Genomic DNA, 23,580 nt, shown 5'->3' with positions numbered 1-23,580 from the left:
CTTCCATCCTCCTTTCCTCCTTACTCCTTTCCTTCCTTCCTTCCTTTCCTCCCTTCCTCCTGTCCTTTCTTGAGCTGAGGACAACAGGAGGGTTAAAACTTTAATTATATCACCACGTGTGATTAAGAGTAATAAACAGCAAAGGGAAACAACCACATTTGAGACCAAATGTCTGTCGAAGCTGCAATTAAGCTCCTAAATTACACAAACAAACAGAATGGTTATCATGTTTGACCACTGAGAGATTACAGAGACATTTGCATACTGCAGTAATAGATTAGTGACACAGGCAGGTGGAGGGGAGTTCCCTGTGCAGAGAAAACTGAGCTGACAGATGGGAATTGAAAAATAAGGGAGATTAAAGAAGCTGAATCTTTTTGACAGCCATTACTATTGAAACTGTCTTTTCTTTGAAATTCATCTATTTCTATGGAAATCAGTTAATCAATCAAATTAATTCATCACTTGTAATCATTTAAGGTACAACCCCAGTGAAATGAGCCTATGTCTGCGGTTCAGATCTGGTCCTCATTTGTGGAATAATACAAAATTGCTACGTGAAGGTTTCCTGCAAGTACTGATTGCAATTTATTTGAATTCTCATTTTCAATTCTGGTAACTTAAATAGCACATTTCATCATTCCTTCAAGCTTTCAATCATTTTATAGAAGGTCTAAATTGCAGCTTTTAGACACAGCCGACTGGATGAAAATAGAAAAATAACAAATCCTTTTTTCCAGTGGGAAATAGAAAATTCAAAAAATGCATTTGGTGGGTTGATTGAAAGAGAGAGAGAGTGAAATTTCAGAGCTGTTCCGAGGTTAGTAAGGGTCAACCCCATGGGTCTACCCTTTTCTTGACTGACTGATGGGCACAAAACCACTGATAACATACTCATTCATATGGAATAGGCTTTTCAAAAAAGTCACATGGAAAGGCTGTCGTGAAAATGAATACAATGGAAATCCAAAGCTAAACTGGAACAGAAATACTGCACCAGCTACTTTCAGGCAGCAAAGGTATAAAAGAGAGAGATTTGTCAAATATCCCACTACAGCTGCTTGGACGCACAGACAAGAACACGTGGAATCCATCAGTGTGATGCTGACACACGCTGGCAAACATTACATATTGATGAAAGTCTGCACATATCTTTATTTTTATTTAAAATGCATGTACAAGCCTGGGGCATGACTCACAGTTGACAATGTTGTTTCAATGTAAAACACTTTCCCTAACTTAACTTTATGGAACCCTGTGGATTATGCAGTCTCAGGTACGTGCGTTGATTTTGGAAAAAGATGAGGCTGGATGGATTTCTTGTTTAAGTGCAGTTTTTCAGTTTCAAACACAAAACCAACACAAATGAAATTCTATTAACTTCCATTGCGTTTCTGAAATCTGAGACAAGGTCATTTAACCCTCCTGTCGTCCTCCTGGGTCAAATTGACCCCGTCTGTTTTGACTGTTCCTTTCCTTCCTCCATTCCTTCTTTCCTTTCCTGCCTTACGTCCTCCCTCCTTTCCTTCCGTCCTTCCTTCCTTCCTTCCTCCTTCTCTTTCTTTCCTCCCCCTACCTTCCTCCCTTCCTTCGTTCCTCTGTCCTTCTTTCCTTCCTTCCTCCCTTCCTCTTTTCCTTTCTCTCTCCCTCCCTCCTTCCTTCTTTCCTTCCTTCTCTCCTTCCTTCCCTCCTTCTTTCCTCCCTCCCTCCTTCTTTCCTTCCCTCCTTCCTCCCTCCCTCCTTCCTTCTTTCTTCCTTCCTCCCTTCCTTCCTTCCTCCCACCCTCCTTTCCTTCCTTCTTCATCCCTTCCTTCCTTCTTTCCTCCCTCCTTTCCTTCCTTCTTCCTTCCTTGACGTGAGGACAACAGGAGGGTTAAGCACGTCAGAAATTACAACAAAAACTTCCTGCGTGGGTAAATAGAGATTAAACTGCACAATACTGCACATGCTCCCAATTGGCCAAATTATAAAACAACCTTTTGTCAAAACTCATAGCTGTGCAAACGTAATAATTGGAAAACATTTCAAAAAATTGAAGTTATTGGGGACAAATCTAAGTGATTATAAAACTCTTGTCAAATTGTTACTAGACATTATTCCACCTTAGAAATATAGCAAAAGTCAGACCATATCTTGAACTTTCTAATGCAAAGAAATGGATTCATGCTTGACTTTTGCAATGCTCTTTTAACCCTCCTGTTGTCCTCCAGTCAAGGAAGGAAGGGAGGAAGAAGGAAGGAAAGGAGGGAGGAAGGAAGGGAAGGAAGGGAGGAAGAAGGATGGAAAGGAGGGAGGAAGGAAAGGAAGGAAGGATGGAAGGAAGGGAGGAAAGAAAAGAAGGAAGGAAGGAGGGATTGAGGAAGGTAGGGGGAGGAAAGAAAGAGAGAAGGAGGGAGGAAGGAAAGGAAGGAAGAGAGGAAAGAGAGGAAGGAAAGAAAGAGAGAAGGGGGGATGGAGGCAGGAAAGAAAGAAGGGAAGGAAGGAAAGAGGGAAGGAAAGAAGGTGGGAGGGAGGAAGGAAGGATAGAAGGTAGGAAGAAAGGAAGAAAAGTGGATGGAGGAAGGAAGGGAGGAAAGACAGAGGAAGGAAAGAAAGAGAGAAGGAGGGAGGGAGGACAGACGGAAGGAAGGAAAGAAGGAAGGGAGGAAAGAGAGAGGAAGGAAAGAAAGGGAGAAGGAGGAAGGGAGGAAAGAAGGAACAGTCAAAACAGACAGGGTCAATTTGACCCGGGAGGACGACACAAAGGTTAACTAAGGTTTAGTCTACTACATAGCTCTAATGTCTCTGATGTATGGAGAGGCAGCTTTTTCTCATCATAGACCAACACTGTGATCAGCTTGCTTCTGATAAATGTTTTAATATTTTTTGATGCAATTTTCTGTAGAGGACTTTGAGTGGCATCTTGGGAAAAATCACAAAAGTGAAAGCTTGAAATAAAAAGCTCCTGGAATTAAATGAAAATGGCCTACAATAAACTAATGTTGTGACAATTTATAAAATATATAATATAAAATACATATTATTGTAAATTTCATAATGTATGATTGACTGTTTAATACATAGCACAATAAGTAAGTGTGAAAATAAATAAAAAATTGTTGGAATTTGGGCAACACACAAGCAGCAAAGCCTCTTCTCACCTCTGATCACATCTGCCTTCCCCACATAAATTATTCTTATTAAAGCATTCTTAAATTCACCTCTTCCACTAGCCAGCAGTCACATGCTGTGCTTGTTTACATCCATGTCTGATGCAGTGAGAGGACTTAAATCAAGACTACAGGTGGCAGATTGATGTTTGTGTACATGATGTGAATTAAGACCCCTTTGAATCTCATGAGTCAGATGAAGGTGGGATTCTGCACCTCAGGAGATGTTGTATGCAGATATTCGTCCTGGAAGGGGTTTTATTCATGTTTCATTCAGAGCATCACTCAGATCAAGAAACCACCTCGATGAGAAATTCCAGTGGGATCAAAGCTTCGGCTGCAGAGCGCTGTAAAAAAATCTGCTGTGCTGTGAACTTCAAACAGCTTACTACAGTGTACAAATGTGTGCTCAGGGGGGAAATGCATTATACTAAGTGTTAACAGTGAGCTATTAGGCTGATATCAGCTGTAGAGAATTGGAAAGGTGAGCTGGTGTCACCTTTTCTCAAGATGAGGTTTTCTTGACTCACTGGCGGCATGAATGTTAGTCTCAGGGAGCCTCGAGGGATATAATGATGCTTAATGGTATCCGAGAAATTGCAGACAACATATCAAGTCAAAATTGCTCTGATACTCTGACCTGGTAAGAGCTTCAGTATTATTCATCTTGCAAGAGTTGGCAATGACGTCAAGAATCATATGAGTGTTAAGTTCCCAGTGGTTTTTGTTTGGGGGTTTGATGCTCCGTCACAATTCAGACTGAGAAGCACTGAAAGCATACGTAAAAATGTTCCTGAACTGCTTGTCTTGCACGTAGAAGTTGTCACGTCTCCTCACGTGATTTTACTCTGATGACTTTATTTAAGGTCACCTCAATCAAATCTATTATTGGAAATATTAATAATCAATTGATAAAAAAATAAAGGCTCTACTTCCTAGTAAGCCTTCAATTGTGTAGCCACAAATGTTGATAAAAGGTTTCTCATTTCCCAATAAGCCATCGGCACATTAGTAAGTCATCTGCAGTTATGCATTTTAGCTAATCATCAATAATGGATTCATTATATATTCATTTTTGACCACTTGGGGACAGCGCAAGCCAGCAGTGAACACAACACTGCTATTTGTGCATCATACTGTAGCATTAGTGTTTATTTGGAGTTGTGTTTATGGCCACCTGATGAAAGATGATGATGTAAGTCCAATATTTACTCTCTTTTTAGCTCTGGGTTTGGTCTACACTGAGGGGTATATGTGGCTCTTCAGCTGCTAAATGCTCCGCTGTGTTCACCAGCTTGTTCTGTAGCTTGATCTATGTGTGAAAACGATGATATGAGAGCAGTGAGAGAGAACCAAAATAGAAAAATTTACAGTCTGGAAAACCAAACGACCTAAAATATGTTGAATTATGCTCTTTGAAGCAGAAGAACTGCAGTTTTCTGTGGGTTAATCACTACGAACGACGCCTTTTACGTACAAGTAGTGCGGCCCATATAAAAACATTGATTAAAGGCACTTAAACAAATGGATTTGGGTCTGGGGGCAGGGATCCTAACCATGACAAATTAATTAAAGGGCTAAAAAGACAAGCAAGGGTCATGCTTGAGGAGGATAGACACCAGCCGAAGATATATTTCACAACCTGGAAACCTAAAGGTTACTCTGTTAATTGCTTGTTACTGAGAGTGATTTATTAACTACTAATAAATGCCAACTGAAAAACACCTTCTACAAAGTATGTGTTATGTTATATTAAAAACCATCAAAAGTCTAATTAAACTATAATAATGTAGGTTTTATTATATCCATTTAAAGTCAGAGGTTAGTTTATATAATCAGTGTTAAAACACATGCAGGAAATTAGTTGATTGTTCTTTAAATACATTTGAATATTGATAATGGAGCCTGGTGCAGCTCTAACAGCAGGTAGCCCATCTCCTTCACAACCGATTACTTCAAACAGGACTTAATTCATTAACAACACACACATTTTTTGCATTTTTAATGGCCTGTTATTATTGTTTTTGATATTTTCACTTATGCAGTTAACTCCATCTGGTTTGTATATTTTATTATCTCCACAGCCACAAGTGTGCCTCTTTGGTGAAAGCATTGCACCTCCAGTTGAACATGTTGTTTCCTGTGATACTGTGCTCCAAAATGGCGATAATGATGTGACAGTGGGATAGATTTCTTCTGCTGCCTTTGGGTGTGAATTGATTCTGGCTCTTTTGGTCTTTTCCAGTGTAATGCTTATTTATAAGCCTGGCAATACAAAAGATGGCAGTGCTATCATTATAATGTATTGTAATGTACTGTACAATGTAATGTAGATGAAATGTGGATGTGTTCTTCTTATCATTGTGACATTTAGACAGTGAGATAATTCCCTCGTCAGGGATCAACCTGTGATCTTGTTCTTCACACAGTGGACTGAGTCATGTGTCTTTCACCTCTGAAAGCATCTAAGCTAAGTTACACTGTTCCCAAGACTTTTTATCTTTTTCATCTGTAGCTTCTTCCGGCGATATGAGCTACTGTAACTCACTTCTGTAAAACTAAAATGACGTGCTTGCTTAAAAGTCCAAGGCAATTTAAGGATGACGAAGGAAGAACGGCAGAGGCATAACTGCAGTCTGACTTCACCATTCATTCTCCATCTATACTACAATGAAAAGGTCATCCTATTATTATTTTCAGCAAAAGAAATGTCTTGAGCCTCACTTTGCCATGTAGAACCAGAGAACAGGTAACTGTTATTAACAATGCACTTTAAAACCTTTTATCTAGGGAGGGTTTGAGGACAATGGAATTACAGTAAGCACTCACTTGTCAATATGGGAGTGTAGGACATGATGCTCTAAGTGGAGACATTTTCAAAATGCTCCTTTTTTTAAAAGCAAGAAGCTGTGCACGGTCTCTCACTTGCAATTACTTTAGTCTTTGTGGGGACAACATTTTGATGCAATCACTATCAAGTTATTTGCCTATAAGAGGTGCTAAATGTAACGTTAATTGCAAACGGCATGTAGTTTAAATGATTATGTAACTACATTTCACTGAACTTGAAATCCAATTACATCTTTGAATAGCAGGTAAAAACATCACAAGACTAATGATGAAAACTTACAATAACAAGGAACTTCTGCATGTCAGTTTCAGTCCAGAAATAGTTTGCACTTGTTTTTAAATCACAACAACTCAAATTTCCACTTCATGAGCTCTAATTATTAAACGACATTTTATGAATTCATTGCACTTTAATAAGATGTTAAAGCAAGATGGCTTCTGGCAATGCGGCTACACAAAAACAAACAAACAAACAAACAAACAAACAAACAAACAATCAACAATCCAACAGCTGCCAGTTCAAGTCCTGCTCATGTCTGTGAACAGATCAATAATATCCTGAGATCTTTCAATCGTGACCACAAACTAATCAGTTCAATATAAAATCTCATCGTCAAGTCCAGACTATTAATCTTTTTGTGACTCTGCCATCTTATTGGCTTCCTGTCATTTCCACAGACTTCTGCCTGTGTCTCCTCTCTCTCTCTCTCTCTCTCTCTCTCTCTCTCTCTCTCTCTCTCTCTCTCTCTCTCTCTCTCTCTCTCTCTCTCCCTCTCTCTCTCTCTCTCTCTCTCTCTCTCTCTCTCTTCTCCTCTCTTTGTAAAACAGCAGCAGCCTCGGCTCACTCACCGTACAGAAGCGCACAAGGAAGGTCTGCTCATCAAATTCATTCATTGAGAAACGCCAACGCAGGTAAGTTACCAGGTTACTTCTTTTTATCTGTATTTGTTTTGTAAGTTTTCTTCATTCAGATATTTGCTTGCATCGTGTCATAGGTATAGTGGAGGCATCATCTTCTCCCCTTATAAAAAACAAAAGAAAACAAATACAAATAATAGAAATATGAATGTGTTAAAATTCTCCTGTAAAAAATAGTGACAATATTTTAAAAATTTACACATGTTATGATCCTTTATATGTTCATCATCCATTCATTTTAGTGGGTGAAATATTCACATGTCAGAAAGGTCACATTGTTTCCCCCTTTGAATGTAATGCAAGCAACATAGTTTGGGGTGATGTTATGTAATTGAGGATCTATTTTGCATAACCAGTATATTAATATCTTTTTCAACCCCCAACGCCCCTCTCTTTTTTTTCTTCAAACCAATGTGTGTTGAGGCATACATTGGTTGGGGTTAACAGCCTTATGTGCCGCAGAGCTCTGTTACATAAGACCTCCTGACATTACAAAGACTTTGTCAAGACTTTAGTGATCAAATCAGACTATTCAAATTATTATTCTGTTACATATACACTGAAAAATGGGTTAAATACAGTATTCAAATGATTGAGGATGGTACAGAATCTGGTCTGTAAACATGTACAGGGAAAGGGAGGGAGGGGGAAACAAATACTGCATGTTGGTACTCATTGCTCTGTTTTGGGGTTTTTTTTTTTAGGGGGAACGGGGGGTTGCTTTGTTTTGTTTTTTGTTCTTTTTAACATTATGTTTTTGGCTTTTTGCCTTTACATGACAAACAGTGTAGAGACAGGAAGCTAGGGAGAGTGAGAAGAGTATGACATGCAACACAAGTCGCCCCCCCCCCCCGGCTTGGAGTCGAGCTGTGAACGTGGTATGCACCTCACATATGAGGCCATGAGTGCACCCCCCTCATTGCACTGTATATTTTTCTGCACTGTAACATCCAGGGTTGATAAGATACTGTACTGTCTGGTTTGAGCTTACAGGTGTCATAACATCAGTTTTAAAAGGAGAGCCCATATTTTGTTTATGAGGCTGAAAATATGAATGTACTGTAAGATCTTTGAACAGATTTCCGTCAGAATCGTTTTAATAACTATGCATCAGAGATCAGCTTTTCTACATTTAAATGTAAGCCCTTTCCTGCATATGTGGCAATGCATAATTCATCATTTCCTTTTCAAATTATAGTCACATACAGTTGCAAGATTTCTGTGCTTACTGTATAAATTAATGTGGTACAATGTTTATACAGTAGATAATGTGATACTAGTTATTTCTCCCACTGAGATAATTAAACAAATCAATAACAGCCAGAAAGCAGAAAACTAAATCCCTGACTACTTTCCAGCAAAATCTCACTTCCACATGATTCATGAATATTCTGATCAGTAGTCAGTGATGAGGGTGTGCATCAGTCGTACCGTAAGTTAATTAAACATCGGAAAAGGTCCTTAGGTCCCTCTTTGTACATCTGTTCTGTAACTGAGAAACCCCATAGCAACATAAGAGTTACAGAAAGTACATACAGCCGCTGTTGATGCAACAGTGGTAAAGCAGTGAGATGTAAAGGTTTAAAAAGTTGTGATGTAATTATGTGCAAATCACATAGAAAGCACATTAGCAAAGAGAGGAACTGTGGTCACAAGAAGCCCCCTCACCAACACTGACTGAATGAGTCTTAATGGAGGCAGCGGCTGTGGTGAGTCATCACAAAAATCACAACAAAAAACAAACAATATGAGCTTAATATATCTCACTGTAACAGCACAGCTACTACATGTAAGATTTTTATTTGATTTCATTTGAAAGTCTTTAATGTCCCCGAAGAGCAGACGACAAGATGTTTCCCTTATTTTGTCCACATCTGATTCAATAAGAAGCATTACATGAGCAAATATTGAGACATTTTAATAAATCATTTTGCTTTAATGGGGTCATATGTATTTGAATGTAATAATAGTGAAAATATGTATGCATCTAATTCCAAAAACCTATAGAAAGCAGTGCTTTTGTTCAATAATGGAATCCTTAAAACACAAAACAGCAACAATTCACATTACCTTGAATTGATTAAAAGTGTTACTTATTCTTCATGTTGTACAAAAGCAATATCAGAATTAAGGAATGTGAACTTTATGGAAAGCAACAATAATTTAAAGGCAGTCTGAGTGCGATTGATAAGACATTTCAAGTCAAATTCCAGTCATTGCATCACAAAAGCAGGCTTCAGTGTTCAACATAAAGCTTTGAAGTTATTTTGCACTAGTGATTTGATATCTAGAAATCCCACAACCAAAGGCAATGTTATCTTACACATTTCCTTTCCTTGTAATCTTCTCTGTAATTCACTCTCCACTGTGTGAATCTGATGATGTCCAGCATATACCAAAATACGTTGGGGGGAGGGGAGGTGGGAAGAAAGCATCGAAATCGAGCCCTTCTCCATGTTGTGGAATTATTCTACCGATGCTGCAAAAAGCTTAAAAGTAGTCGGCTGCTCAGTAATAATACTATAATACAATCTGTCCTCTAAATGCAGACACAACCCTGTGATTTGACATTTTCCATATGTACATTTCAGTGGAGGATGCACAATGTTCTGCTGTTCATTTTAGCCCTTCACATTGCAATGCCTGTATAATCATGAACCTTTTAATAATGGTGCTGGTAAAAGCATGGTTAGTCTATAATTGTCTCCATTTTTTTTAATGTCATGACCTGTTTTCACTAGAATGCTGTTTTAATTGTGCATGTGTCCTTGGGCTGAAAACACTGATTTTATAGACATCTGACCTCAAGAGAAGTTTTTTTATGTTCTGTTGAACCTGCTCTTCTATTATGGACAGGGACAGATTGAGCTTTCCTGCCATGGAGGGTAATCACAGTGGCTTGTCCGGAAGCACACAGCCATCTGTGGCTGAAGAACAGACAGATGGACACATTTATGAGGTTGCCGTGCAGACCAACTCTACCAACCACAGCTCCCAGTTTGCAGATGTGGCACTGCTGCAGACCTTCAAGCCTCTCATCATCCCCTGTTACGTGCTCGTGGTGGTGGTGGGGGTCTTTGGGAACTACCTCCTCCTCTACGTCATCTGTCGAACCCGCAAGATGCACAACGTCACCAACTTCTTCATTGGAAACCTGGCCTTCTCTGACATGCTTATGTGCGTGACATGTGTCCCCTTCACTCTCGCCTATGCCTTCAACCCTCACGGTTGGGTTTTTGGCTGCTCGATGTGCTATCTTGTGTTCCTCATCCAGCCTGTCACAGTCTATGTTTCAGTCTTCACGCTCACTGCTATTGCTGTCGACAGGTGAGTGAATCTCTCTGAAATGCCATACAGATGAAAAGTAGTATTTTGAACTGTTTTTTAGTGTGTTTTTTTCTGTCATCATCTCCTTCATTCAATAGTGTCTGCTCTGTCAGTTTGGCAAGTATCACTCAAAAAAGATTTATATCTTATGAGACCATCCTATTTAGATATTGGCTAAATAAAGTAAATTTCCTCTCTATATTAATGCATTTATTTCACATTTCACACATCATTTCAAGTATGAGTAGAGTATGATTGTCAAGATAAAAAAGGCACAAAATCCTATCATTACCCATTTATACTTATCTATAAATTAAGGAGATGTGCAGATAGACTGATTAATGAGTGCATACTTACATGGAATAGCGGCACTTGAACAATAAGGGTTCATGTTTAGTAAATGCATGGCTAAAATATTACACATCATGATTCAGCTCATGTATCAATATCTGATGTAACTTGAACTCCACTGCTTTAATATTAATCAGTGATAATACATTAGAAACTTTAATTAACAAGTTAATTCATGGATGAATTAACATCAACATGGCTGCAGGATTTGGCAAGATGACTCCAATTGAGAATGCAAAAACAGAGACCAAAGAGTTTGGGCTTTTAGCAGTATGTATCTGATGGGAGCCAACCAAAATCTTTGTGCTCACACAGAAGAGTCTCCTGTTAGACTCCTGAGATCCACAGACTCTCTATTGCTTTGCTGTACCAAAAACTCACATCTACAGCAAAGCCACCTTCTGCTGATTTGCTCTTCTTTCTCTCCAGAACAGCAGCATTAATTACAGCTTTTCAGCACTAGTTGAAAACTCACCTTGGATTTACTTTCACATAAAACTAGTGCTCCACTTCTTTTAGTCATGCAAAACCTCTGATCAATGTTAAAAGGTTAAGGTGTAAATGATTTTCCTCATTTTTGTTGCCAGATGGCACAGGTGTATGTTTATGGTTGCCTTTCACGATAGTTTTGTTTTAAAGAGGCTTATAAACGCACTAGTCTGGTTAATATGATATGAAGCTTCAGCCATCCTATTAAGTCTGATCAAGCGGATATCTTTCAAAGTTACTGTCTTTTTAATGCCAAATTCCCTCTTTTTTTACAATCCTTTCACTTCAGCTGACCAATTTTTTTATTAAAAAGATTTGAACTGTGGAAGATATGCTCTTTATTTGACTAACTCAGATGACTGAGGCCATATTAACTTCAGATAAACTTTTAAATACATTTTTGCACAGGAGGAGGACTGTGGATTTTTGCACCCTTCACTTAACCCTCCTGTTGTCCTCTGGTCAAGGAAGGACAGAAGGAAGGAAGGAAGGAAGGAAGGAAGGAAGGAAGGAAGGAAGGAAGGAAGGAAAGGAGTAAGGATGGAGGGAGGAAGGAAGGAAGGAAGGAAGGAAGGAAGGAAGGAAGGAAAGGAGTAAGGAAGGAAGGAAGGAAGGAAGGTAGGAAGGAAGGAAGGAAGGAAGGAAGGAAGGAAGGAAGGAAGGAAGGAAGGAAGGAAGGAAGGAAGGAAGGAAGGAAGGAAAGAAGGAACAGTCAAAAGAGATGGGGTCAATTTGACCCGGGAGGACAACAGGAGGGTTAAATTGCATTAGAAAGGGATTTTGTAATGTTCAGTATGAACAGGAAGAATAAGTATGTCTAGAAAAACCTCTTTCAATGTTCATATAGGCACCTAACTATTGTTTTAAGACAAATAAAAAATTTAGCAAGTAATCACATAAACTAATAGTAATAGTGACAAACTGACGTATTAATTTTGTGCTGCAGGGGTTCATGGTAAATACTTCAATTCATACATAAAATCACAATTTGTCTTGATCTTATGTATGAATTAATTTTATAAATCAAGTAATCTGAACTACTCTAGTAGCCTATTGATGAATGTGTATTAAAGTTGCGCTGCAGGAGTTTGTGATAGATGCATAAATGAATACATGAGATCATGATGAGTCATGCATTAATTAAGCATGAGACCTTTTTACACTAACAATAAAGTTTAGCTCTGTCTTTTCCTTTTTTTTATTGCAGATATTATGCAACAGTGCACCCACTGAAGAAGCGTACATCTGTAGCTACCTGTGCCTCTGTCCTCACTGGAATCTGGCTGCTGTCTTGTGGGCTGGTAGCTCCTGCAGTGACCCACACCTACCATGTAGAGTTCAAAGAGGAAGGCTTCACCATCTGCGAGGAGTTCTGGCTGGGTCAAGAGACAGAAAGACGTACTTATGCGTACAGCACCCTGCTGGTCACATATGTCCTACCGCTGTCGGCCGTCTTTGTCTCTTATCTCTGCATTACTGTCAAGCTGAAGAAGTGTGTTGCGCCAGGCCACAGGACAAAAGGTCAGACAGGTGCTCAGCAAGCTCGCAAGAGAAAGATCTTTCGTTTGGTTGCACTCTTGGTGTCCGCCTTTGCAGTGTGCTGGCTTCCGATTCATGTGTTCAATGTGCTGCGAGACATCGACATTCATCTCATAAACAAACGCTATTTTTTGCTTATCCAGTTGCTGTGCCACCTGTGTGCCATGAGCTCATCTTGTTGTAACCCTTTCCTCTACGCATGGCTACATGATCGCTTCCGCGCCGAGTTGAGGAAGATGTTCAAGTGTCATCGTCGCATCGGAGCGCCTGCAAATCACTGTGCTGCCAGTGTGGTCCTGTGACTACCTGGTGAAGAGGATCATTTGTTGTTTAAATGTAAGTTCCTGGTTCATCTACAACTGGAAATGTTGGTGTATCACCAAATAAATGGAGTTCATCCTCTGGCCACAAATAATATCCACAGAAACATTCATGGCAATCAAGCAATTTCGTTATGTTGTGTACAAAGATGATTGGCCAAAGGTGGCTCTTGGGGTGAGGTCAGTCCACTGAGGAGCATGAATTTGTTCATGGTAATCCATTCATTAGATTTTTGAGATCCAATATTAGCAAATATAAACTTTGACCCTGACGGTGACAATCAAAGGATGGTCAATTGGTTGATACAATTAAGCCTTTGTAGACCATGAACATCCATATACTCCATAAGATTTATATTTAGCCATTAGTCATGGACCATGGTGTTGGTCAAGGAAACCTTCACATGATGGTGGTGTTATGGCGCTTTTCCACTACACCGTTCCAGCACGACTCGCCTCGCCTCGACTCGACTCGCCTCGCCTCGGTTCTTTTTGCGTTTCCACTAGGGAAAGTACCTGGTACCTGCTACTTTTTTAGTACCTGCTCTGGTGAGATTCCAAGCGAGCCAAGCCGGTACTAAAATGTGACGTCGACACACTGCTGGCCGCTGATTGGTAGTTGTCGCTGGAAGAGTCATGAGCCGTCCCACACAAGAATCAAACCCGGCATTTTTAAATACCGGCAGCAGCGTTACAGTCATACGGCTCAATTTTCTTGCTTTGTGTGTGACAGAAAGCCTCATACAGCAGCAAGTACACCACTGCCTCCATGTCCTCCATTGTTTATGTGTTTTGTGTCGCGTATAAAACGAAGTCACGGCAGTTTCGCGGAGCCGTGCTATGACGACCCCGCCCACGTTGAGTAGGTACTTTTTTGTAATGGAAAAGGTCTGTTCTGGAACCGTGCCGAGTCGAGGCGAGCCGAGGCGAGGCGAGTCGTGCTGAAACTGTGTAGTGGAAAAGCGCCATTAGATGAAAGGTCAGAGGGTCAACAACATCTGAAAAGGGTCAAGAACGGCAGTATGTATTTTAATTTCATCCCCTGACAACCATGTTTATTCATACCAAACTTCATACAAAGCCATTCAAGCCAGTAGTTGTTGATATATATCTCTCTAAAACAGCATTATTAAAAGTTGCCCATCCTTTGGTCAACACTGCTACTGGAGCAAGTACTACCAAGCAGGCTAAAAGATAAAACTGCTACACAATTTCATGTTTTGAAAAACAGAAAGTGAGAGAAGATTGTGAGATGTAGAAATGCTTGAAATAGAAATGGCATACATGTACTGTATATACTGTATATGATGTGTCTGACCAGTAAGGATGAAAATGTGAGGAGATGTGATTTTTTAGGGTAACAAATGAATGAAAATAAACATTTGAAAAAACTAGCTCAGGGTCATGCAGCATGCTTAGATGTGCATAGATATGAAAAGAAAATGAGAGCATCATTGCGTTGTCTTAAAGTCATTGCAGAGGTGTCACATCTAATCACTGTGTGGTGCGTCTATATGGAGCCCTCTGGAATCAATTAAATTTTAAGCCTGCAGGTTATGAGGATGCACCTTAATACATAATTTATCAAATTATTCCTGATAGCATTGTGTAATGGCTGTGTCAAAATATATAACTATTGTATTGTTATGGACGGGTCTTTGCTGCTTTCCATGTCTTCAATGCTTTCTATGGTTTCTATTGCCTCTTGAATTTAAAGGCAATGTGCAAGATTAATTTATATGGAATAAATGGAGTCAAGATTATTACAGTCCCGAAATAATCAGGATGCTGTCAAAAACTGATAACAGGCTTAGTTCTTCATTATATTTCCCATTATTTAATTTGCATTATAACTATCATGCCTTTTGCTCTGTATTCTCTGTATGCATATGTGTCTTCTTCCTGCAGATGAACAGGACGTATTCATCAAAGAAGTGTGAACCTCATCTTTTATACATGAAATGTAAAAAAAAACATGTGCCATTTTCTTACATGAATGGATCAGTTAATGAATGTTTTTGGGTGCTTATATGGTGTCTAATAATCTTATAATAACTGTTGGTAAAATATGTAAATGCTTCGTAGTGAGACATGTAAAAAAAAAAAAAAAAAAGTTAGCGTTTGATGTGTAGCCTGTTCTACTCTGTGAACACACACAGTGGAAAATCATGAATAAAAAAACCCAAATAACCTCTGCTTAAGATCAATGTAACTGCATGATGGATGTAAAAGGAATTAAATTAAATTGAACTTTGTCAGACTGCAGCTGCGCCATTAAATTTGCTAATTAAATAACAAGGATGACGGAAGTATTTTCTGCATATCAACTAGGCCTGTTAAGGACATTTAAACAAGGTGATAATTTATTGATCTCTTTGATCATTTTAACGTGGTGCTTGCCAAAAATTACATCACTTTCTAGAGCTGAATGACATTTTTTACAGTTATACACCCTGTGATATAAGACCAATTTAGCACAATTCTGTGTCTGTTCACTGCAGTTTAATCTCTGATGAAGAAGTGTAAGGCAGCAAAATCTTCTTCGTGTCTGGCTGTCAGCTGCATACAATATTCTTTGTGTTCTACAACATTAAATCATGATCTTAGATCATCTTCCAAAAGCAAGTTCAGTGCTTGCTGAAGAAAAATAAAATATTAAACTCAATAAAAACCTAGGGGCAGATGTGAATCTACAGTAGCACTCTAAACTTATATTCAGACCGGCATGATGACATATTTAGTGAACAGATAATGGAAAAATACATTGTATTTCTTAAAGTCCAATCAATCAATGAATCAATCAATCTTCATTTATATAGCACCAAATCACAACAAAAGTCATCTCATGGCACTTTTCAACAAAGACCAGGTCTAAACTGTACCCTTTAGTCCAACTGAAAATTAAACTTGTTTTGCCCACCTGGACACACACACACACACATATATATATGCACTGTGAAGCTTGTTTTGTATTTGTCTTTAAAGAAAATCAGAAACCAAAAGGCAGACATCTACATTTTAATATCTTTAAATGCCCTAGTCAGGCATTCTTTCAATTAAACACCATTTCATCATCCACTTAAATATCTGGTCTTTATTTCAATAGAGCAAATCATATGTTGAAAAAAAGTAAACATTTGATCATAGGCAGAGCAGACGGTCACTGAGCCTGATAGCATCCGGCTACACAAGAGCCACAGACTCTGGGGCCCATTTCACCAAATCTGCTACATGCAAGCTGAAACTTACAACATGAGATCATTTCCTCTCATGAACAACACCGTGATCCAGATACCTGAAGCAGATAAATGGAATTAAGCCTAATTCATTTTAATATTTACACCTAATAAAATGCAGGGCAGCTGTGATTCAGGAGGTTGAGCGGGTCATCTACTGATTCCCAGCTCCTCCAGTCCACATTTTGAAGTGTCCTTGGGCAAGACCCTGGAACTTAAATTGCTCCTGAAGAGCAATGTAAGCACTGAAGCTGTGCCATCAGTGTGTGAATGATAGATCCTACTGATGAGCAGGCACCTTGCACTGTAGCTCCTTCCATTAGTGTATGAATTGGTGAATGTGGCCTGTAATGTAAAAGCACTTTCAGTGTTTGGAAGAATAGAAAGATGCCAAAGAAGTGCAATCCATTTACTATTTTACACATGCTTTTCCTACTGTAACATGTCTATGAAAGAAGCCTGTTAAAAAAGGAAAGTTGCTATAAATTTGAAAAACCATTAAATGTCCTCGATATTTCACATTGTGAATATAGTAAATGCTTTAATAGAAGGCACTTCCATGTGGAAATGACCTTTATTTTTATGGTTAAACCTAAATGTTCAGTACATCATGTGGTGTGACCAATAACTTCAGATTTTCGTAACCATTACCCAACTTCAACACAATTTTATTTCAAGGAATTTTAACATTAACGAAGTATAAACAGCAAAAAACATACAATCTGATTTAAGCTTTAATTTATTTTTCTTACGCAGCCATAACCAAAAAAACTAAACACTGGTCTTGATATGAACCATAATTGGCCACGTTATGATTTCTCATTCTCAGACGAGTACAAGATCTTCTGTGACAGAGCAAAGTCTCGAGCTTCCCGAGGAGTGCGGATGTATGAGTCAATTTCACTGTCGGAGATATCCTCATCACCGGTTACATCCTGGAACTCCGGCTGATCCACTCTCCTTTTCTTAGCATGAACCACACACGGGGGAGCAAACAACACTCTCTTCCCCCAGTTTTGTGTTGCATCTTGGTTTTTGGTGCCTGTGTCACTGTGCAGCTCAGGCACTGTGTATGGATTATCATTTCCATCTCTTGACTGCTCTGCCCTTTCAGGATTCGCATCACATTCTTCCACAGGGGATGTTTTAGGAGAATGATCGACAAGCTCAGAGATTTGGGACTCCTCACAGCCAGCCTGACACTCCGCCAGCAAAGCATCTTCGTGGGCTCTCATAGCCCTCCGTAGCAAGGCGTACCGGTTCTTTAGTATGTCCTCCACGTGCTGAACAACATTATCTGGTGTTACTGCTTCCCTTACCCAGGGGATCTCCTTACCCAGCTTACACAGCACCTCCTTTATCTCGGTTATTCTCTTCATAGCAGGCTTGTTCTTATTCACTTTGGCTAATTGACAGAATTTCTCCAGAGAGAATTTGAGACGGAGCTTGATGGGGTTCAAAGACTGCCAGGCCAAAAAGATTGATGCCATCATAATGGGGACAGGCCTACGTCCGGTCACGATCCAGGCATCCGCTGCTAGCTCCACCAGGCCCACGGCACGTTTGGTTAAGTCCTTAGAGTTCTCAGCAAATTCTTTAGGAACGTGAAGTGGGCTAATTTTATACCTGACGGATAGAAAAAAAAAAACACTCATTAAACATAGGAATAATCTTGACATCTTTTAGGATAAAGGCTACACAGAGTTTAGATTAACTTTTCTTGGGGAGTATCCTTTTGTTTCCTGCCTGGTAGACATTACTCATGTCAAATAAGTCCAGTTAGGTGGATTAGGAGCTCATGTCTGAGTTGAACTAAGGTGACTTTTTTTAAATGCCAAAGTACAGTCAGTGCAGGGAGATGCCAATGTTTTATTTCACACAAATCTTTTATTTTACTTCTATTTACTTTTCATCTATACTTAAATAAATGAGAATCATTCCTATCCACTAAGGACAATTTGTAAATAATAAAAGGACAATTCCTTGTAGGTCTCAGTCACAAAAAATATCTTCAAATATTACACATTAAACTACTAGTTAGTATTATATGAAAATCTGATTCAACAGTGTAACTGGGTAAATGAGAATGGGATGGGTCAGAATTAGCAGTTATTATACAAACATGTCTTGATGGCAGGCTTGTTAACATTTGATATTATTGGTAAGCCAACAGAAACATTAACTTACTCCTGGCTGTGGGCCTCCATTACATCAGTGAGGCCGATGATTGGAACCTCGATCTTAAGGATCTTGACCATCTCTTGATAGACCACACCCACCACCATTGGGTCGGCATCCAGCAGACAGCTGATGGTTCCCATGGTAATGGGCCAATTGAACTGTCTGCAGCTGACAAGCGTGCAGCATCCAGCAAGGATTTCTTTCTTCTGGAGGCTCACTTTGATGAAACTTTCATGTTGATAGGCCCGGGTGTAAAGGTTCTGTGAGTGATCTATAATTTCATTGTGGACCCTGAGAGTCCGACAAATGGCTTTTAAACGCTGCAGACCTGTAGAGATTCAACAATAGTACATGTGAGATAGCACAGTGGGATCTATAATATATAGAGGAGGTACTATGTAATAATATCTCTAACAAGGAAAAGATCCCCTTTGAGAGGAGGTCTCACCTTTTACCAGGTTCATACATGGCTTCCTGGCCACAGCGGTCGTTCGGCTGTAGCTGACACCTGTAAAAAGCACACACAGTAAAATCAAAATTTGATGAGGGTTTCTGAGAAAGAAACACTTAAACCTAATTGTTTTACATTTACTTGTAGACACCTGCTATCTTAATCTTCTCCATGTCATTTAATGTTGCAATACAAAAAATCAAATAAAGATAATAATATTGTCCCACAGTGTTTCATTATGTTTTTCACAGTTCCTCTTAACTCCAAAATCAAATATTAATTGGCCAGTTGGACACGCTGTCTGAGAGAGGTTTAACAGTGTGCTGTGGCCTGGTGAGTTAATAGGTGATCAGTTAAGTGAGCAGCAGCACAGAAAACACAAAAGATTATATGTCTGAATGAACTCTGGTTTCTTTGCTTTTTTAATGAGCTGCTGCTACACGGTGACTACTCTCTTATCACAGAAACTATCCTCCTCAAAGAATCACTGCTCATGAACTTGACTTCACACAAACAGCATGAATCATTGTTAAAGAGCAATTGAGTACTACCCCAAAATATCAATCAATGACTTTAGATACACTTTTAAGAAGAAAAATTAAATTAAACTTAATTTCTATAGTATATTCCCTTGAGGTTAGCACAACTTAATGTGCTTTGTAAATGACTGACAAGCTCAAATAAACTCAATAAGACAGTTTAAAAAAGACTAATGCAGACAAATAGCATACTTTCTGCTGCTTTCATATCATAGGGCAGCTACATGTACAAGCCGTCTCAAAATACAACATTTACAAAACAGAAAGAAGCTACAATGAAAAATGTTTACAGCGAGGTAATGTCTGTGGATTATTTCATAATAATAATCAAGCTGTTGAAAAGAGTTGCTGTTTAATATAATATCTTAAGCATTGTGCAAATACAATCATAACTGTCTGCCTGGGTAAGTGAGAAAAACTTTTTATAATTTGGGCGAACTTGCACTTGCATTTTAATCGTGTCCTCTGGGAGTTTTAATCAGTGTTTTGGTTTAAGGAGTGACCTTGTTATCTGGTGACTTTGAGCCAAATGGTTGTCATGGTGACAGCAGCTGTTGAAAACATTAACATTGACCATAGTGAACACCTTAAAATGCACTTAATAGCGCAGTGTGTAGATTTAAGTGGCACCTGGAGGAACGGACATTGCATAAATGGAGAGAGTATAGAAATAAGGGGAATTAGTTGCAATCTGCAACCTCGCCACTAGATGCTACTAAATCTTAAACACTGGTCCTTTAAATACACATTCACATTTATTTACTTATTTTTCTGAAATGAGTCTTTCAAAATGTCATCTTGTCATTAGACGAAAGACTGATCAAAACGGCTGGCTTAAAAACTATAAAATCCCCAAATAGACCAAAATAGATAAATATAGATTCCAGCATTAAGAGACACGTTATGAGAGATGAAATCCTTCTTTCTGAGCATACTTTTGTTTATGTTTCAACAGCAGGCGGAACGTTAGGAGAACGTTAGGAGAACATTGAGGGAACCAAACATGTAACCGACAAGGTTATGGGAACGTTGAGGGAACCAAACATGTAACCAACAAGGTTAGGGGAACGTTAGGAGAACCAACATGTATCCAACAAGGTATGGGGAACGTTAGGGGAACCAACATGTATCCAACAAGGTTAGGGGAACGTTGAGGGAACCAAACATGTAACCAACAAGGTTATGGGAACGTTAGGGGAACCAACATGTATCCAACAAGGTTAGGGGAACGTTGAGGGAACCAAACATGTAACCGACAAGGTTATGGGAACGTTGAGGGAACCAACATGTATCCAACAAGGTTAGGGGAACGTTAGGAGAACGTTGAGGGAACCAAATATGTAACCGACAAGGTTAGGGGAACGTTGAGGGAACCAAACATGTATCCAACAAGGTTAGGGGAACGTTAGGAGAATGTTGAGGGAACCAACATGTATCCAACAAGGTTAGGGGAACGTTAGGAGAATGTTGAGGGAACCAACATGTATCCAACAAGGTTAGGGGAACGTTAGGAGAACGTTGAGGGAACCAACATGTATCCAACAAGGTTAGGGGAACGTTAGGAGAACGTTGAGGGAACCAACATGTATCCAACAAGGTTAGGGGAACGTTAGGAGAACATTGAGGGAACCAACATGTATCCAACAAGGCTATGGGAACGTTAGGAGAACGTTGAGTGAACCAACATGTATCCAACAAGGTTAGGGGAACGTTAGGAGAACGTTGAGGGAACCAACATGTATCCAACAAGGTTAGGGGAACGTTAGGGGAACGTTGAGGGAACCAAACATGTATCCAACAAGGTTAGGAGAACGTTGAGGGAACCAAACATGTAACCGACAAGGTTATGGGAACGTTAGGGGAACCAACATGTATCCAACAAGGTTAGGGGAACGTTGAGGGAACCAAACATGTAACCGACAAGGTTATGGGAACGTTAGGGGAACCAACATGTATCCAACAAGGTTATGGGAACATTGAGGGAACCAACATGTATCCAACAAGGTTAGGAGAACGTTGAGGGAACCAAACATGTAACCGACAAGGTTATGGGAACGTTAGGGGAACCAACATGTATCCAACAAGGTTAGGGGAACGTTGAGGGAACCAAACATGTAACCGACAAGGTTATGGGAACGTTAGGGGAACCAACATGTATCCAACAAGGTTATGGGAACATTGAGGGAACCAACATGTATCCAACAAGGTTAGGGGAACGTTAGGGGAACCAACATGTATCCAACAAGGTTAGGGGAACGTTAGGGGAACCAACATGTATCCAACAAGGTTAGGAGAACGTTGAGGGAACCAAACATGTAACCGACAAGGTTATGGGAACATTGAGGGAACCAACATGTATCCAACAAGGTTAGGAGAACGTTGAGGGAACCAAACATGTAACCGACAAGGTTATGGGAACGTTAGGGGAACCAACATGTATCCAACAAGGTTAGGGGAACGTTGAGGGAACCAACATGTAACCAACAGCTAACGTTTATGGAACGTAACAAAAACTTGCTGCTGCAACCAAGTGGCAACCAAAACCTAACCAAGAGTAACGTACAGGGGAAAATGGCCAGTAGGGCGCTCAGCTGATGGTCACACGGTTATAACTAAACACCGGACAGACCTCGGTCATTTTGCCGGTGTTTTTTTATCCCAGCTGGGTTTAAGGTTCACTGGTTCCCGGAGTAAGCTCTGTCACCACATTCATAGCGTATTCATAAACATAACACAGGGACAAACTGTTCATACTTGTGCCTCCGACTGGGTCATTGGCCAGCACTCCTTCAGACACCACCGAGCCACAGTCCACACACACCATCTGAGACTGCGAGTACAAATCATCCTCTACGATGTTGGACAAGCCGCAGGCCGGACAGCTCAGCCCTGAGGACGACATCTCCAGAAAGTTAAGCTGCTGCTGCTGCTGCTGCTGCTGCTACCCAGAGATAAAGAAAAGCAGGTGTTCAATTAAACTTCTTGTACACGGAACCCCTCTTGTAAATAGCTTTTAAACGACCAATGAACGTTACTGTCGCCGGTCCCGCTTCGAAATGTGTCCGTGTAGTCACAACGTGTTACAGGTTCCGCTTGGTGCTGTTATATTCTTTCTTTCTTTCTTTCTTTCTTTCTTTCTTTCTTTCTTTCTTTCTTTCTTTCTTTCTTTCTTTCTTTCTTTCTTTCTTTCTTTCTTAGCATACAAAACGATTACAGCTTTCTTCTCCCACAAAATGATCATATCCAAAATATCAAAGTATTCGTCTTGCCTTTGCAAAGTTATCGAAGCTCATTTAGGCCAATGTGATGAAAAAAAATCCTGTAAATCAATATAATGAAATACTTTCTCCACATAATTAATTATTATCTCAAAATAATGAGATTCCCCCAATCACATTAAAAAAAGAGAAAGAAAACACATAAAGATTTTAAATAAAAAACAGATATTTTTACAACCTTTAGATGAGAGGAAAATCATGTTGAATCAACAAACTGTTTGACCTTTTTTTTTTTTTAAACAAACAAACAAAAAACAAACTTTCTGAATATGAAATCTGGCCAATAAAATCTTAAGATTTGTAATATATTGCTGATCATTAAATTTAGAGCTATCTTCTTGCAGTCCAAACAGTACCTGATAAATAAATAAAAAAGTTAATCAATACAGCTGTTGATAAATATATATAATAATATTCCAAGAGTCTCAAAATAATAAGGGGTGTCAGGGTTGCCATGGGTGCACCTGTGAGTGTGAGTGTTCATATACTACAAAATATGATTAATATGATTTGACAAAGTATAAATAAAATATAACAAGGTGAGACAACTCTCTGCTCTGAATACTAACATGCTAATAACAAACATTTCCAAGTACTGTTGCAGTGCAAAAAATTAGGGTTCTGTGTAAGAAACCATCTGGTGCGTTAGTCTAATTTCAATGCACACATGTGGGACTTTTAATTGGTCGATTCTATAAAATAATACTGTAAAAATGTTTGATTTTGAATAAGTGTGCAGTCAGAGTTGCCCTGGTCTTAAATATATCAGTTTTTGTCAGGATTTGTTCTTCTTGGAACCAAAAATCTAAGAATTTAGTAATGTTCCTCACAATCAGGTACAACACAGATAACTGCTATCTCCAGAAACTCTGACAACACAGCCATCGTTCGATGTGTGTCTGAAAGGAACAAACATGAATACAGGGTGGTCTTCAAGGAGAGACGACACAAG

At 39.4% G+C, this 23,580-nt stretch overlaps 3 protein-coding genes across 3 annotated transcripts in view; 1 reads left to right on the top strand and 2 right to left on the bottom strand.

Moving 5' to 3' along the window:
- Positions 1 to 23,580, bottom strand: part of LOC133994824 (bone morphogenetic protein 1-like) — a 106,798-nt gene that overhangs the window by 81,985 nt on the left and 1,233 nt on the right. The gene's annotated exons all lie outside the window — the stretch shown is intronic.
- LOC133995569 (prolactin-releasing peptide receptor-like) lies at positions 9,796 to 12,925 on the top strand. Its single transcript, XM_062435028.1, has 2 exons — positions 9,796 to 10,244; positions 12,292 to 12,925. Exons 1-2 carry the CDS (start codon positions 9,796 to 9,798, stop codon positions 12,923 to 12,925), a joined length of 1,083 nt encoding a protein of 360 aa, XP_062291012.1.
- On the bottom strand, positions 16,942 to 22,362 carry brf2 (BRF2 RNA polymerase III transcription initiation factor subunit). The gene is made up of 4 exons (XM_062434848.1): positions 22,105 to 22,362; positions 18,809 to 18,868; positions 18,367 to 18,688; positions 16,942 to 17,805 (listed from the first exon to the last, which is right to left on the bottom strand). Exons 1-4 carry the CDS (start codon positions 22,250 to 22,252, stop codon positions 16,989 to 16,991), a joined length of 1,347 nt encoding a protein of 448 aa, XP_062290832.1. The 5' UTR covers positions 22,253 to 22,362; the 3' UTR covers positions 16,942 to 16,988.

This window comes from Scomber scombrus, chromosome 15 (assembly GCF_963691925.1).
Source record: "Scomber scombrus chromosome 15, fScoSco1.1, whole genome shotgun sequence".
In the NCBI taxonomy this organism is placed as follows: domain Eukaryota; kingdom Metazoa; phylum Chordata; class Actinopteri; order Scombriformes; family Scombridae; genus Scomber; species Scomber scombrus.
Note: the sequence above shows the minus strand (reverse complement) of the source record. Positions and strands in the feature narration are given on the sequence as shown.

Bases quoted from the DNA above. Each gene is read 5' to 3' on its own strand.
- LOC133995569 (XM_062435028.1), top strand. From the start codon at position 9,796: ATGGAGGGTAATCACAGTGGCTTGTCCGGAAGCACACAGCCATCTGTG. The intron at 10,245-12,291 runs GTGAGTGAATCT...TTTTTATTGCAG, and splicing joins ACTGCTATTGCTGTCGACAG to ATATTATGCAACAGTGCACC.
- brf2 (XM_062434848.1), bottom strand. From the start codon at position 22,252: ATGTCGTCCTCAGGGCTGAGCTGTCCGGCCTGCGGCTTGTCCAACATC. The intron at 18,689-18,808 runs GTGAGACCTCCT...GAATCTCTACAG, and splicing joins ATGTATGAACCTGGTAAAAG to GTCTGCAGCGTTTAAAAGCC. The intron at 17,806-18,366 runs GTAAGTTAATGT...TCTATCCGTCAG, and splicing joins ATGGAGGCCCACAGCCAGGA to GTATAAAATTAGCCCACTTC.